The sequence below is a fragment of the Leuciscus leuciscus genome (genome assembly GCF_965113295.1).
Source record: "Leuciscus leuciscus genome assembly, chromosome: 24".
NCBI classification, from domain to species: domain Eukaryota; kingdom Metazoa; phylum Chordata; class Actinopteri; order Cypriniformes; family Leuciscidae; genus Leuciscus; species Leuciscus leuciscus.
In genome coordinates, this window is record NC_138723.1 from 8,084,932 (window position 1) to 8,102,605 (window position 17,674).

General features: G+C 38.5%; 1 protein-coding gene and 1 long non-coding RNA gene across 5 annotated transcripts in view; both read right to left on the reverse strand.

The window, feature by feature from the left end:
- The window catches only part of LOC309489904, a 76,088-nt gene that overhangs the window by 18,681 nt on the left and 39,733 nt on the right, over positions 1-17,674 (reverse strand). The gene's annotated exons all lie outside the window — the stretch shown is intronic.
- Positions 476-17,674, reverse strand: part of LOC309489858 (up-regulator of cell proliferation-like) — a 257,487-nt gene continuing 240,288 nt past the window's right edge. For all 4 annotated transcript variants that reach the window (XM_082158771.1, XM_082158772.1, XM_082158773.1 and 1 more), the window contains one exon: positions 476-6,795. In XM_082158771.1, the coding sequence (XP_082014897.1) occupies positions 2,177-6,795 (4,619 nt within the window). In that variant the 3' untranslated portion in view covers positions 476-2,176. The remainder of the gene's footprint in view (positions 6,796-17,674) is intronic.

Genomic DNA, 17,674 nt, shown 5'->3' on the forward strand with positions numbered 1-17,674 from the left:
AGGTGGAGGTGATTAAAAGGAGGTTATCTTTTAATTTATCAAATCATCAGTGATGATCATTAAATGTTGACTTAGAACAGTGGTTTTCAACCTGGGGACTCACCACCGCTCTGCACATTTTGTATGTCTCTCTTATCTGACACACAATTCAGTTCTCAATAGAGCTCTCATGATGAACTGAATCAGGTGTTACATTAAGAAGAAATACAAAATGTGCAATATATTATATATTATTAACAATAAAAGTTAAAAAACAACTCTGATGCTGGTAACATTTATTAAGGTTACACTGATTTCATGTGATTAGCAAATGCTTTAGATGTTAATTAATCTGAGCAGTGTTGTGACCTCACTAATACAGACATGCCTGTATATGTCTCAACACAGTCACAGAACAACTGCTCTTAACAGAGATACATTCACAACAAATCACAAATTCACAATCACAAACTGATGCAAGGAGAAGATCCAGTCAGATGATTAAGTCAAATTTATTTCTTAACCGCAGACAATCAAATAATAAATGAAGAGTCAAATTAGTTCATCCATAAACAGGATTAAAAATGTAATAATAAAACATAAAATGAACAGTTAAAATCACTTCTAATATTTAAGTAAAATATATTTCAAAACCACTCTGAGTATAATATTCTTGCCTAAAGAAGTTGTTTTAGAGAGCTTTCTGAGAAAAGACAGGTTGCGAAGGAGCAGTCCGTCCAGGTTGAGACTGACAATTACAGAAAATATTCTCCTTCTTATGCAGATGCTTCAAAGCACCGGACTAAGATCCTCTTTTCCTTATGATAACGTATGCAAGGGACATATCAGTCCCTTGTGGTTTCACACCAGGAAACGGGTGGCCATGCAGACATTGTCTGATACCCCTGAGGTGTCAGAAAGTTGTCCATCTTAATACCATATACACAATACAGACCAACTGCAAAACATGTCCTTTCTGCAAGATGTTCAGCTAAGATATAATCAGCATATCTATTTATTCTAAGACATTTTGAAATCTTTGTGGTCTATCGGGTGGAACATACAGACTTTTGACCTCTTTAAGACAGTAAAAACAGCAAGTACAAAAGTTAAGTTCACCTCAAGTCAATCAGCTACATTTGAGACATAAAGATTAATAAAAGAAAAGCATTTAAACATCCACTTCAAATTATAATAATTGTAAACACATCAAAAGATAGTAATAAGAAACATCAACATGATAATATTGATTACTTAAAATAAGATGATTATATTTGATTAAATGATATTGAAGATCTAAATGACTAAATAATCAAACAGAAGCAAATGATAAAACATAAGTAAGTTATAAATCATAAGTAAATGATAAAAAGTAAGATATAGAATTTTTATTTTTCCTGCTTCACCACAAATCCAAATCAAATTCACAATCAAAAACATAGCTCAGAAAAAAACGGCACCGCTCAAGCAGTTACAGTACATGATTAATAATCAAAGACTAAGATTTGAAGCTCAAAATTTCTCTTCCAAACATTTGAAAGAAAATCTGTTCTAAAATAAGATGTCATGAATGTCAACAAAACAAAAGAATTCATGCACGTATAGGTAAAATAATTATTTGTCTCTAAGAGTATACCACAACATTCGAATTAGTACTACAGGTTTACATATGAAGAGTTCAGATGCAAAAGCCTCTAAGTGCCATCTGAAATTTTCTTCTAGAATGATCCTTTTTATCAAGCTTGTATATTTAAGTTCAGTAATTTCACTTGAATGGCAATGAAAATTACCTATTAATTGTCATTTAAGTGAAATTACTGAACGTAAATATACAAGCTTGATAAAAATTATCATTCTAGAAGAAAATTTCAGATGGCACTTAGAGGCTTTTGCATCTGAACTCTTCATATATAAAACACATCTTTATTTTATAGGAATAAAACACTTAGCTTAGTTTAATTATTTTTTTATGTTTTCTTTTTTACAAGGCAAGAGCAAGTGCAAGCAACTTTTTGTATAATGGCACTCATGCATTAGTCAGGATATGCTATGATTAATATTGAAACCAGCAGGTGTTTGTTTGTTTTTTTCATTTGTCGTCATAGTTAATATTCATGGATACTTGAATTTTAAGGTGTGAGTTTTGAGTTTTCTTAACATCATAACAAACTAATTTAAACAGAGGTCAGAGAGGGAGTTAATGGATGTTTAGGCTTTTCTCTGCATCTTCTTTTGAGATTTCCCCCCAGGGTATTTCTGCAGGCTCTGCATCGTACTCCTCTGCAAACTGCTCATTGAATTCTGCCATCACGTATTTCCAGTATGCTGAGGCCTCTATACTGGGGTCTGGATCGATTCGCCAGTCTCGATAGATTTTGCTGTATTTTTTATATGGATGCCACTGACCGTTGGTGTCATGGCACTTAAAGCGTCTGTTGCTGTGCACTAGTGATGAGCAGATGTCAGTCACTAGTTTTTTAGAATCATCATCCCATCTGTAGGTGCCGAGACCTTGTGGTCTGTGGATTGAGACAAAGTGTTCAGTGTGAGCGTCTCCTCCAGCCTCACATGGTGCTTTACAGAATGGACACTGTTTCCCACAGCCTTGCACTCGTTTGAACAGCACATCCTGGGGTTTGGTTTGAAGATGATCTATTTTGTTTTGAAAATCTCTTGCTTGGAAACTTGCTTTCAGTGATTTATCCATGTCCATTACAGAACATTGAAGGCATTCAGCAAATCTTTTTAGATTTGCCTCGTTCAGTGCGCTGATTTTGTCCACTGCGTCCTTGGGAAAAACAAGCCTATTTACAAGTTTATTACAAATGTTCTCAATAAATCCCTTGATGTCATTTATCTTTGGGTCTCGCTCTGCCTCTTCAATGGCCTGTTTAATTTCACTGATGACTTCATTGACGAGGTTCTCCTCCAATGTGTACATTCTGTTCTCTGCTGAAAAGTGCTTTTTGATTTTGTCTACAATAAAGTCTTTAACAAACCTTTCATATGACGAGATGAAATGCAAATATTTAACAAATTTAGATTCATCGAGAAGATTTTTCAAGACTGAATTCTGAAATGTTGTCCTTGATCCGAAAATTGCTGAGTTTTCACCAGTCACCATCTTGTCTGCCATTTTCATGCCCAAGTTCTCTGAAATATATCTTTCCAAGGCAGGTTTTAGGCAGTTTCTCATGAATTCATCAGCTTTCCTCTGACACTGGTCTCGTTCACAGTAAAGATCAATGAAGTCAGAGCGGTATGTTTGTTTGAGGTTCTCCAAGGCTGTTCGCGGGTTGTTTTCCTTGATGAATTGATTGTGAATCTCTTGAAATTCTCTGCATGCAATGCCACATATGTGCAGTTTAAGGGACAGCTCAAAATCTCCCTTTAGCTCAAGATCTTCATGAGCCTCAAGTTTCTCATCAATCATGTTAAGAATTTCTCTGATGTATGTGTCATCATAATCATCCTTACTTTTCCTCTTTAATTTAGCAAATTCCTGACAATCTCTGATAAGGTTGTCTGACATCTCTTGAACCATCTTGATATGATTTTTATTCCACCAGTTATACAACTTTGTTTTCTCTTTACAGGCAATAAAGTTTCCATGGCCATGACTGTTTAAATCTTCAACTTCATCTAGGCGTTGAGCCATTGAACTTCCTCTAGATTGAAGATTTATCCTCAAATGATGTAAAACTCTTGTCCCGATATCTTGTGGTTTGAGCCTTGTGCATCCCAGTGTCCTGACAGTCTCCTGCCACATTTTTTCAAATGCTTCATCCAGCATGGAGTCTGACATGTCTGACTTGTTCTCACGACAGACTTTCAGCAAGTTCAGCACTTTTTCCTCCATTTTGTCCATGTATGTCTTTTGGATTCCTTCCACTTTGATCATTCCACTTCGACGTGAAACGGCTGCATCCAGTTTGAATGTGACAGAATTTGAAAGTTCCTTCTTCAAAGACGTGACAGAGTTTATAAAGTCTTGTCGATAATTTTCCACTAGTTCAACATGACCTTCTCCTTGTTCATAGTATGATTTGATCTTGTCATTAATTTCATCTTGTCCTTTTAAAAGCTCAAATTCTGCCTCTCGCAGTAAATGACAACGAACATCTTCAACGGTGCACTTCTCAGAGTTTTCAAATTTTCCATGGTTTAAGATCTTGGTTTCAGCTTCTAACGCCCATGTGTGCATTTGCTTTCTCAGTGTCCAGTCCCATCTGTTGTACTCTGTGCACAGTTTCATGTATGCATCAGCCACCAGGCTGTTTCTGAAACTGAAGATGAATTTCTCAAATTTCACAGCAGTCCACAAGTCTTTGGTCCACTTAAGAAATGTATTGATGTTGTAGGACTCATAATCTCTGAAGATTTCCATTATATGCTTTTTGAGATTATACACAGACTCACTATAGCCAATACTCACTGGTGCCATTGGGGGGTTTCCATGCCACAATCCAGGGATGTAGTGGTCACCCGTCTTAGTGTCATAGTTCATCACATCTGTAAATTTGCTGAATTCTAGTTTGTTCTCCATTTTGGCTGCAGCTTGTGTCATTTCATCCAGTTGTTCCAACAGAAATTTACGGTCTCTCATGTTTGAATCATGAGCCGAGACATCAGCAACATTCTGGTGTACAAACAAACATGTGTGTTTCTTTCCTATCTCCTTCATCCTGAGGAAGGCGTGAACAATGATCTGTAAAATGTCTTTCATCTCTGTTGAATTCTCCATGGTAATGTTGACAATTGTTACGTCACTCAGTCCAACAACAAGAGTTGCCAACTCATTGTCATGTTCATGGCTGTTGTCCAGTTGTGCGAGCTCAGGGGATTTCAGTCCTTCAGTGTCAATTATCACTATATAATCACAATTGAGTTCTGCTTGGCGATCATCTGCTACTTTAATAAGCTGCATAAAGGCTCCCCTGGTGCACCTTCCACTGCTTACTGCAAACTGAACTCCAAACATGGTGTTCAACAGCGTTGACTTTCCCGAACTCTGGACCCCCAAAACTGTGACAACCATAATCCTGTTTTTGGACTCCACCAGTGTGTTTAATTCAGAAAACACACCAGAAAGCCATTTCACAGGGATATTTGAAGAATCTCCATCCACTAGTTCAAGTGAAAATCCATCCAGTAGTAGTTCAGCACAGAGTTTAGGCAAGTGTTCCAGCTGTTTTCGGTAAAGTGAATCTTCTGGAAGTGAGACTGAAGCCTCGTAAAGCTGGCTCATCTCTCGAATGAAGTGTTCCACACCTAAAGAACTGTTTGATATCTTTTTATCAAGCTCAGCAATTTCTGCCTTGTTTCCACAAACATCTTGACATTTCTGTTTGTACTCTTCTCTGAGTTGAGGCAGTACTTCATGTGATCGATTCTCTAGAGCGATTCTCAACCATTTTAAGAAGTAGGCCCTTTCTGGTGTTGATATCGCATTGATGAAGCAGCTCATAGTGGCAGACTTGTTTTTGCTACGTTGCTCTTCTCTGAGTTTCTTTTTCTGCATCTGAAGTTCATTTTTGTACATCTCAATATCCTCATCCCCTACTTTCTTCAGTCTGCATTCCTCCTTCTCTAACTTGGCCAGTTTCATCAAGATCTCTCCTTGCAAGGGAAGCTCATCCTTCTTGAACTGCACTATATCCACTATTTTTGATGTGATTTCATCTGCACTTTTTTTTGCACGCTGACATTCTTCAACATCCTCGTCCACCAAGATTCCTAGATTCCGTGCAATCTCAGCTAAACGAACAACTGACATTTTGTGATTGTTGTTATTAATTGTGTTTTGCAACTTGCTCTGAATTTTGTCAACAAAGTCTGCATCATTATGGCTGGATTTATAGATGAAATTGCTTTTCTTCAGCTTGAGCTTGTTGACTATAGCTTTTATGCTGTTGTTGTTGGAGTCCCCCACAAAAAATAGCTGAGGCGTAGGTTTCTGACTGGGGACTGAAATTAACTCTGTATCTAAAAGTTGTGATTCAAAGAACACAAACACAGCAGTTGAAGCCTCACAAAGAAAAGAGTACTGTGTTTCAGAGTCCTGGATGTCACCTCTCAAGTTTGCAATCGCTATTGGCTCAGGAAAGACATCAATGTTCTTCTTTCCACAAGGAAGATACCAGGCCATCTCAACCAAGCCATTTGATATTTTCTTGTTGATGTTTCCACAACCCATGTTGAAGTGCACAAAGGTATCAGTGTATTGCTGTGAATTGCTGAGCAGTTTATTCAGAATTTCTGATTTGGAAATGTTGCTCCTGCCAAGTCTCACAAAAGACACTAACGGTAGGTCTGAGAGAACAATCCTTTCTTCCACAAATCCACTTGGATCTGACAGGGAGTGTGGTCTGTATTTTTTCACAATATTTCTCATTGCCCAAAGCATAAGCGTGATCTGATTGTCATCACTGTTTGGAAACAGCAGAGGAACCGCAAACTGACACATGGACATTTTCATGATCATTTCCTGCTGAAGAAAACTGTCAGAACAAAGAAACACAGCAGTCAAAACGTCTAAAGGGTTTACTGACTGAGGACAGTCTGATTCAGCACTATCCTGATCATCATCCCACTCTGAATCTTCTGCCCCATCTGAAGAGGAACACTTAACACTCCTCACTGTCCTTTGTAGCAACATCAGTCTCTTCAAGAACAGCCATGGCAGATCTGAAAGGGACTGGACAGGCACATCTGTCACACTGTTCTTGTTGATCTGCAGCACTGTGTGGAGAGTGAGTTTCTTGCCATAATACTCTGCCAAACCCACATTTTCCAGGAGTTTCTTCATGATGTTCCCTGTAAATTAGAAGAAAATAAGTTACATTTTAAAATATCTTCTTTTGTGTTCAACAGAAGAAAGAAACTCATACAGGTTTTGAACAACTTGAGGGTGAGTAAATGATGACAAAATGTTCAGCCCTTAGTTGGACTACAGACAAATCACCAAATCATCCTAACTGAGAGCAGGCAGCACATAATAAGAGGTATACACACAGGATATATGGGAATATGGGATAGCCAGCATGGTCAAAATAGATAATTGATTTATTGAAGTAAACAGCCAGTATTAAAATTAGAAAACATAGGCAAATCAAAAGAAATAGGTCAAATGAATACAATTGAATAAAGATACAAATGAAATAAACAGTGCTTTAGAAATATTACAGAAACTGAATGAAGTAATCAAATGTAAAAAAAAAAAAAAAAAAAAAAAAACCACTGTATGAACTACATATACATTGATCCTTATTAAAGGGGCCATAATATGCCTTAATATTATTTTAATAGGTTTCTTGTGGTTTACATATAATGTTGGTACAGTTTTTGCACATAAAGCAGTTTTATAAAATGAATATTTTCTGCCCTAATTTTGATCTTTTGTCTGAAATGCTCTGTATTAGTTCTGAGTGTCATTTAAGACAGCCACTGTTACGACTGGTTAACCCAGCCCATCCCACCCCTGGTAGACTTAAAAAAAAATAAAAAATAAAATACAAACATAGAATGTAGACCCCAAAAACATAAAAATAAAAAAATAAAAAATTACATGTTAAAAAAGTTGACACAATATCAAAAGCAGCATGCAATAAATTCACTCAGTCTTAACACTGGATCTATGCATACGAGAAGTTGAGAGTTCCATCGATATAATGTCCAGCAAAGACACTGTCCATGTTCGTCTGTCCATTGTGTGAGGAGAATTCCAGCGGTTAACTTAAAAGACAATTCCGGTATTTAACACTTTGAGTCTATTTTGTAGTTTGTTTTGGATGAACAAGAGTGGTGGACAAAGAAATTTTGACAATGGTTCCTGTCTCGACTTTTTGACTATTTTAGAATTGCCCATGACCGCTTTAGAATGGGAGTCTATGGCCATGCACAAACATGTGCTTAAAACAACCCTTAACGTTTGTTTTCAAAACTGTTCAACTCACCGAATGGTTAGTGGTGTTCGTTGATGTTCCAAAACAAGTAGCGTAGCGAAATACAGTTTCTGTCGTGTTTTATTTGCCATTTTGTAAAATCCCATTGATTTCCGTTGGAGGACTCATTGCTCGTTGATATTACTGCGCTACCGGAGACGGAAAGGATGCTGTTTACATTTGGTTGTAGTCTTTTAGGTCTTTTCGCTCGGTTCTCTCACTCTCAGAAGGCTAGCGTGAGCAGAGCAACGGAAGTTGCGGAAGAGCGGAAGTTTATACGCGGTTGTGAGGTATTTGAAAAAATAGTTCCACTATAGAAAAATAAACGGATTGAAATCATACATTGCGCCGATATATTTTGTTTTTAATCATCAACGAACACCACTAACCACTCGGTGAGTTGAACAGTTTTGAAAACGAACGTTAAGGGATGTTTTAAGGACATGTTTGTGCATGGCCATTGACTCCCATTCTAAAGCGGTCATGGGCAATTCTAAAATAGTAAAAAAGTCGAGACAGGAACCATTGTCAAAATTTCTTTGTCCACCACTCTTGTTCATCCAAAACAAGCTACAAAATAGACTCAAAGTGTTAAATACCGGAATTGTCCTTTAAAATTGTTTTGCCGCTGTGAGAGCGGTAAAACAGTCCAAAAAGAATTGCAAGTACGTTCCTAGAGATCCTTGAGAACACAGATTACACTTGGCAGAGGAGGATAGATTCATATAGAAACGGTTCATAGGAGTCAAGCAAACCCTATGTAGTAATTTCCAGTGTATCATTTGATGATTGGGGTTCTTCGAAGACAGCTTAAACATCCTCCATACCTGATCCGAAAACAAAACATGCACATCTTCATTAAGATCCTTGGCTCAAACAGTTGTAATAGATAAGGGTTTGAATGAATGCTCAAGAATATCGAATGCTTTTCGATAAATAACCGAAACAGAAGAGGGAGATCTCTCAGAAGGAATGATTAATTTGCGCAGTGGGTGAATAGGTAAATGGGAGTCCCAAGGCACCCCATATGCCCGAAGGGCCGATCTTTTTCGCAAATACATATAAAAAGATGTAACTTGTAAATTACAGACTGAGCATTGTTAAAGTCATTTCTAGGGAGGTCGTGTCTGGAGTGCCAGGGCGATACCTGAGGGACAAACCAAGAGGGCTCTGCCGCATCTGGAGAACTGGGGGGCTGGGTGGTAACCTAACCCTAACCCATGCAGAGAGAGGCCATATCCTTAACTTCCAAGACCCACAAGACCAGGGCCGTGCACAGATATTTTGAGGGGCAGTGGCCTAAACCATAAAAAGGGGCACTAAGGGGGTGGTTGCTTGTTAACACAAATTATCCAGTTATTAGAAAATGTACAATTAAAAGAGAAGACAGCACACGCTCAAATACATTTTAGACTTTATTGTAGATGTTTTGATAGAACATCACAATTACACGTTGCTGATAATAACAGAAACTATTTGCGGTTTTACCTTTTTATATTTACCTGTTCCATTTACAGCAACACTTTTTTATTTGGTACCATATCCTGAAAGATCTTGATAACCTAATTTTTTTTATGATTCACAATTACACATTGGTGATAATTACAGAAACTATTTACCATTTTACATTTTGGTATTTACCTTTTCCTTTTACAGCAAAACCTTTCTATTTGGTACCATGTCCTGAAAGATCTTAATAACCTCATCTTTTATGATTGGGATGTCTTTTTCAATGGCCAGAAGCAGAAGATCACAGAGTTGTTCTTGTCCACACGCATTACGAAGTTCAGTTTTCACCAGCTTCAACTTCGAGAATGAGTGTTCAACAGTGGCTGTTGAGTAGGGTTGGGTATTGGTTGGGTTTTATCCGATACCAGTACCTACTCGGTATTTTTCAAACGGTTCCGGTGCTTAAACGGTTCTTAAACCGGTACTTAAGAAAATGAAACCGCACACACTTTATCAAAAAAATAATACCTGTGTGTGTTTTCTGAAAAAGATTTTCTGATTTCTGATTAAATTAAAAATTGTGCCGTTTAAAAGGCTACTGATGTAGCCGAAAACACTTAAGATCAAAATTTTGTCTTCTCATATTATTTATATATATATATATATATATATATATATATATATATATATATATATTATATTACGTATTATATATTATAGACTTTTACAAAACAGAGAAATATCTGACACTGAGCAGAAATATTTAACACACATAGTATAGCCTCATATAAATATAATTGATATACTTCATACTTGATATGCAAGATTTGCAGTTGGCATTAAAATACTAGACTTACCCGAAGAGGAACACTGCAGCTGAACTTGAACTATTTAGTCAAGAGTGTCAGAGGTTTTGGGTTCTAATCCGCATTCGTAGTTTTTGTTTGTTTGTTTGTTGTTGTTTTTTTAAACCGATTATGCTCATCAGTGGTTGTATATCAAGCAGGGACACTTTGTGTGCATTAGGCTATATTTTGTAATTTCACCAGAACGAATAGATATGAGGCGCCGTCTAGGGCTTAAATCGAACTTCATTCACGCACACATAAAACGCTTGCATACACATATACTAAGTAGTCACACATACATGTATACTGCTGAATGCTCCAACTATATGAAATGCACAAAGTCACATCTAAAGTCGCTCACGCACACACACATAAACTCTACACACACGAGTTCCGCGCACATACTCATCTGAGACGCGGGCACGCACACACACACACACACACACACACAAACTCGCGCACATACTCATCTGAGACGCGGGCACGCACACACAAACTCTCCGCACACATACTCATATAGACGACGCCTCATAAATAGATCGATCTCTGCAACGTATTGAAGCGCGCGTCCGTCGAGTGAAGAAAGTGCGGTGTGCGCGAGCCACAAGAGAAAACACTGTATCCGCGCCACTGATCGCAGTGGCAACGAGCACTTTGATTATTTTATGTTGTTTAGATGTTTTGTTATTGGATCATTGGTGCCGCGAGATGTTTTATAGGGGGTGGTGAAAAAAGTCAGGCACCGAAATTAGGCACCGAAAGTTGCGTTCTTATTCGGTCTCGATACTACCGTTTACGTCGGAACCGGTTCCCTATTGGAACCGGGTTTCGGTACCCAACCCTACTGTTGAGACAGGTAGTGTTGCAAAGATTTTCAGAAGCTTAAAAAGTGTTGGAAACACAACATGAGCATCAAACTCCTTAAATGTTTCCAAAATTGCATGGGCACTTTTTTGTGAACATGTGAATGAAGAGTGGAAAACTCTAAGCTCAGTTCGCAGCTGTTCCTCCTCCTCTTGAAATCCGTAAAACTCACAGAGAGTATGGGCAGCATTAAGTGCTTCAGCATCTGCAGTGTCTTTCCACTTTGATGCTCAAACAATGCAGTGACATCACAATTTTGTCAGTGTTCCCCTTCCCTTGAAATCGCCTGTGGAGTTCCTGAATCAGGGAATCCAAAAAAGTGAAGTACATCCTTCCTCTGTAGTACTCCTCTAAAGTCTGTGGCTGGTGGTCCTCTGTTGCTGATGTGGAGCAGTACTTAAACTTTGTTGGTACTTTTCGCCGCCTTGCTTGTCCTGGAATCTCTTCAGGCACATTGATCCCTCTTGTCTCTGCTTGAATGGTAGCATTGTGAAATATTTCTTTGAATTGCTCTTCAGTCCTCAGTGTGTTCATTTTGCTAATGACACCATTTACAACAGTGTATGCTGCTGCCAAGTCCAAGTCTTGCCGCTGAAGAGCATTTGAAGCAACTGCTGTCTCCATGAATATTGGAGTTGTTATCGCCAAGCAAAGAATAAATTCAAAGTTAATGCTGTGCAACAGCATGTGTGCGTCCCCTGCAGCTAGATCATGTGGCTCAGACTTGGTCAGATCTTCCAGGAATTGCACAACTGCAGGGAGGCATTTTCTGAGAGTCCTGAGGGCTGTTTCCCTGCAGGTCCATCGGGTGTCTGAGAGCTTCTGTAGCTCAAGGGCACGCTGGCCAGGATTCATGGCTTGCTGTGTTTGAACAAAAGCTGCATGTCGTTTTGTGGAGTTGGCAATGAAGGTGTAAAGTTTTTCAACTACTGTAAAAAAACTGACAAAGTGAATGCTTGACTTTGCACTCTCCACTAATACAAGATTCAAACAATGAGCATGGCAATGAACATATAATGCCTTTTCATTTTGCTTTTGTATTCTGGACTGTAGTCCTTTAAGGCCCACTCATGTTGGCTGCTCCATCATAACCCTGATCATGGATGTCCTCAACTTTCAGCTGGTTCTCCTTCAGCAAGTTCATTACTAGGTTTTCAAGCTGTTCTCCTGTTGTTGACTGAGCATCACAGAGCTGAATGAAGCGCTCCTTTATGGTCATGTCATGTACATAACGCACCACAAAGCACACCTGTTCGATGTGCGATACATCAGTAGTCTCATTAAGTAAAATTGAAAATATTGACGCTTCCCTTACTTCCTTCAGTATTTCCCGTTTCACATAAATAGCCATTGCTCTAATTAGGTCATTTTGTATTCGGTTTGAGAGGAGAGACACCTGAGGTTTTTGACATGATGCTTGTTTTTCTTTGATTGAAGATGAAGCTTAAGGACACCGTCATATTGGCCAACCAACTCTACAAGCTCTAAGAAATTTCCTTTGTTTGAACTTGAGAGGCTTTCATTGTCACCTCTGAATGCCATGCCTTGTTTCGCTGAGTACAATATAATATCAGTCAGTCGGTAGATAATCTCCCTGTTTTTTTGCCTTTCTCTTTCTTTGGCTGCTTGCATCTCAGACATAAGACGTGAACTGTCTCTGGCTCGGCAGACGTGACGTGAACAGTCTCTGGCTCGGCAACAGTCTCTGGCTCGGCAGACGTGACGTGAACAGTCTCTGGCTCGGCAGACATGACGTGAACAGTCTCTGGCTCGGCAGACGTGACGTGAACAGTCTCTGGCTCGGCAGACGTGAAGTGAACAGTCTCTGGCTCGGCAGACGTGACGTGACGTGAACAGTCTCTGGCTCGGCAGACGTGATGTGAACAGTCTCAGGCTTAGCAGGCATGATGTGAAGAGACTCAGGCTTAGCAGGCATGACGTGAAGAGACTCAGGCTTAGCAGGCATGACGTGAAGAGACTCAGGCTTAGCAGGCATGACGTGAAGAGACTCAGGCTTGGCAGGCATGACGTGAAGTGGCTCAGACTGAGAGGATACTGGGGGTTTGCGGTGTTCCTCATCTGTTAAACCCACAGTAAGCGTTGAGCCGCTTAACCCCCTGAGGTCGGCTGTCGCGCCGGTGCGATAGGCTCGTTTTTTTCCTTATCAGTTTTTCAGAGATGAAAAATACTCTGTTGATGTTGATCTTACATACTTGTGTTTTACATCACTCAATCCTGTTATGTGTGTATTATTTTTGTGTATACTCACAATAAAAACAAAGTGTTGTGCTTTTCGCCAAATAAAGAAAAATAAACATGATGCGAGTTCTGCTTTCTCTCTGTCAGTGTAGTCCATTCTGAAACGCGTCCGAAAATGAACTGTAACTCAGCGAATACTCAGTCAAACAGGCATACAGACACACAGGCATGAAGCTTGAATTCTCTTCTTTTAAATGAAGTAATTTTTATAAAAAAACAAATACTCACAGTTTATGTAATATGTATGAAAAGAGAGAGATGTCAGTCATTCTCATCTCAGCTCATTAAATTTAATGTGACTCCGCCCACGGAGAGCGCGCTGTTCAAACGCAAATGTGAGGCGATCCCATACAGACCTGTGAAACGCCCACATCAGCTGGATAACACACACCGCGAGTTCACTTTCAGACTCATGTACTTAACGACGCTGTGAGGAATAATACTATCTTGATAATAATCCTGGAAAATTTACCTCAGAAGTTCTGGAAGTTTCATTTCGAGGAGCAAACGGATCCGGCTGAGGAATAGGTCAGTTCTATTTGCTTTGTTCTAATCGCAAGTGTCTGTACACGCAAAAAGACTGTTTAAATATGAATCGCGTTTCTGTGTGTGAATGAATGAACGCACAGATGCGCGCTGTTGTGGAGCTACTACAGCTGGCAAAAATACTGTTTAAAAATGAATCGCGTTTTTGTGTGTGAATGAATGAACAGCTTTTACCAAACTCTATTGCTATACTGAGATGAGTAAAAATCGACTACAAAATCGGATAGATTATAACGTTTTTACTGTAAAATACTGCCAATCAAATAAGCTTATAATGTTGCCAATTTCTGCTCATATGAATTGAATTACGTATGATAAAATGTATACTTTAGTTTTTACAAAGAAAGATTACACTGGAAATATTGTTACAATTTTAAATGTTGTTGTAATTGTATAACCTTTTAAAAAAAAAAAAAATAATAATAATAATAATAATACTGTATATATATATATATATATATATATATATATACACACACAAGGATAGATGTAAACAAAATCTTAAAAGGTCAATATAAGCCTTCTCTTTAAATAATTTTATTATGGTTTATTAGTGACACATTTGGGTAGAGAATATATTCCAAATCTGAAAATACAGTATGAGAACAATTAACTGCACAATTACTAGAAATGTTTACCTTGGATATTATACAATTTGCAAGCACAATTTGTGGAAAAACAACAACAACTGTGAACCAATTATATACAGTGCCCTCCACAATTATTGAACCCCCTGGTAAATATGATCAAAATTGGCTGTAAAAAATAAATCTGCATCGATTATCCTTGTGATTTTTCATTCAAAAAATGTGCAAAATTCTAACCTTTCATTGAAGTAAAAGAATTGAAAGTGGGGGGAAATCACATTATGAAATAAATGTTTTTCTCCAAAACATGTTGGCCACAATTATTGAAACCCCTAGAATTTTTTACGAGTAAAATATCTCTGAAGTATATTCCCATTAATATTTACCTTTTTTAGTACACCAGGGTGACTAGGAACATGAAACTGTCCAGCTATGACTTCGTGTTTCACAGGAGTTTAAATATGAGGAAACACAAAGGCCAAATCCCCTTAATCATCCATCACAATGAGTAAAACCACAGAATATAGTTCTGATGCGTAGCAAAAGATTGTTGAGCATCACAAACTAGAAAGTGGCTGTAAGACAATAGCTAAAGAATTGAAAATCCCCATTTTGACCATCAGGGCAATAATTAAGAAGTTATAACCAACTAAAGATGTTATGAATCTGCCAGGAAAAGGACGTGTGTCTATACTGTCTTAATGCACGGCGAGTATGAAAGTTTGAGTGGCCAAAGACTCTCCAAGGATCACAGATGGAGAATTGCAGAGATTAGTTGAGTCTTAGGGTCAGAAAGCCTAAAAAAAAAATTATCAAACAACCCCTACATCCCCACATGTTGTTTGGGAGGGTTTTAAAAAAAACCTCCTCGCTCATCCAAAAACAAATTCCAGCTAATTTAATTGTCAGACACGACTGGATCTTCAAACAACACAGGGTTCTGTGGTCAGATGAGACTAAAACAGAGCTTTTTGGCAGCAAACACACTAGATGGGTTTGGTGAACACAAGGATAAAAAGTACCCCATGTGTACAATTTAATATACCAGTGGATCTTTAATGTTGTGGGCATATTTTTCTGCTGGAGGTCCTGGACTTCTTGTTCAGATACATGGCCTTGTGGATTCTATCAAATATCAACAGATAAAAAATCAAAACCTGACGCCTTCTGCTAGAAATCTTATAATGGGCCGTGGTTGGATCTTCCATCAGGACAACGATCCAAAACAAACATCAAAATCAAAACAAAAATTTGTTGTGGAGCACAAAATGAAGCTTCTGCCATGACCGTCTCAGTCCCCTGACCTGATGAGTGGGCTGAACTGAAGAGGAGAAGCACCAACATGGATCTGGGAATCTGAAGGATCTGGAGAGATTCTGTGTGGAGGAATGGTCTCTGATCTCTTGTCAGTTATTCTCCAAACTCATCAGGCATTATAGGAGAAGACTCAGAGCTCATCTTGGCAAAAGGAGATTGCAAAAAGTATTTAATAAAAGGGTTTCAATAATTGTGGCCAACGTGTTTTGGAGAAAAACATTTATTTCATAATGTGATTTTCCCCCCACTTTCAATTCTTTTACTTCAATGAAAGGTTAGATTTTTGCACATTTTTTGAATGAAAGATCACAAGGATAATCGATGCAGATTTATTTTTTACAGCCAATTTTGATCATATTTACCAGGGGGTTCAATAATTGTGGAGGGCACTGTATATATATATATATATATATATATATAATTGGTTCACAGTTGTTGTTTTTTCCACAAATTGTGCTTGCAAATTGTATAATATCCAAGGTAAACATTTCTAGTAATTGTGCAGTTAATTGTTCTATATATATATATATATATATATTCCTCCATATACGTTTCCAGGGGAAGATTCCACTGGCGTAAGTTTAGGAGGGCAACTGCTGGGTTCATTGGTGTAGGTCAAGTATTCTGTAATAGATCCACTGGAGGCGAGTTGAGAGATGAGAACCCAAGTGCAGTTTATTATAAACAAAAGCAAACATGAAAAAAAACAAACATGGCATGGCATGAAAACTCAAAAACAAGACATAGAACAGAACTTCACAAACAGTGGTTACAGCTAACAATACTTGACATGTGCTGAGTCCCAATTCGCATACTATCCATCCTAAATAGTATGCGAAACTAGAATTAGTACGTCCCAAATCGTAGTATGTTGAAATGAGTATTCCAAAGATACCCGGATGGTCTACTATTTCCGGTTAGAATTCGAAGTGCAGATCAATGCACACTCTAACGGCTAATATTGCCCACAACCCATTGCGTGCGGGAGGGAGGAGCTTTGCGGTGATGGTGGTGATGTAGACATGGCAGTCGGATGCAGCAGCGGGATGCGCCCTCAGTTTTTAAGTGTAAGAATTCAAATGTTTAACCCTAATTAAAGTTATATTTTATTGTCTCGTAATATTAATGAGTTTATGTTGTGCCAAAAAAGTACCGTGTTTATCTTGTAGGGTCCGATGAAGATACTGAGCGCTAGAGTTCTCAACGGGCCTGAAAATTACAACCCAACCCGACCCGACCCGGCCCGTGGCTTTTAAAGCCCGGACCCGATGTAACCCGACACATCAACATGAATTATCTGACCACAATGAATTATAAACGGATCAACGCATTTTTTTTTTTTTTTTCTCATACACGTATTATCATGACCAGCAGACGGGAATTCAAATCAACCTTTAATGTTCACGCCTTTTAACAATACAAACAACTGAAACAATAAACTTTAAATATATTAATAGGCTATATAAATATGCCTTAAATAAAAATCTTCACACAATAATAAATAAAAAGAACTCAAACATGTACCCAGCCAGCGGGCGGGCTACTTTTCACACCACACAATTTTTGAAGAGTTTTTAAACAAAATAGGCCTAGCCTACAAACATAATCATATGCTTACTTTTATTTACTGTTTTCACCAACTCCATCTTCTTCTCCAGGCCAGGCTAAAGGCGTGCACGCAGCGGCGTCAGGTCTGCCTCCGCCCCTCTCCATGCACGTTGCACGCAGTAGCCAGCCTTTCTTTACGGTGCGATGATTAATAAATGTTTTTTTTTTTTTTTTTTTACTGAGCGGAAAAGATTAAGCCCGATGTCCGACCCGACCCGAGTCATTTGTTTATATTTTCGACCCGAACCCGGCCCGAACCCGCGGGTCCCGTCGG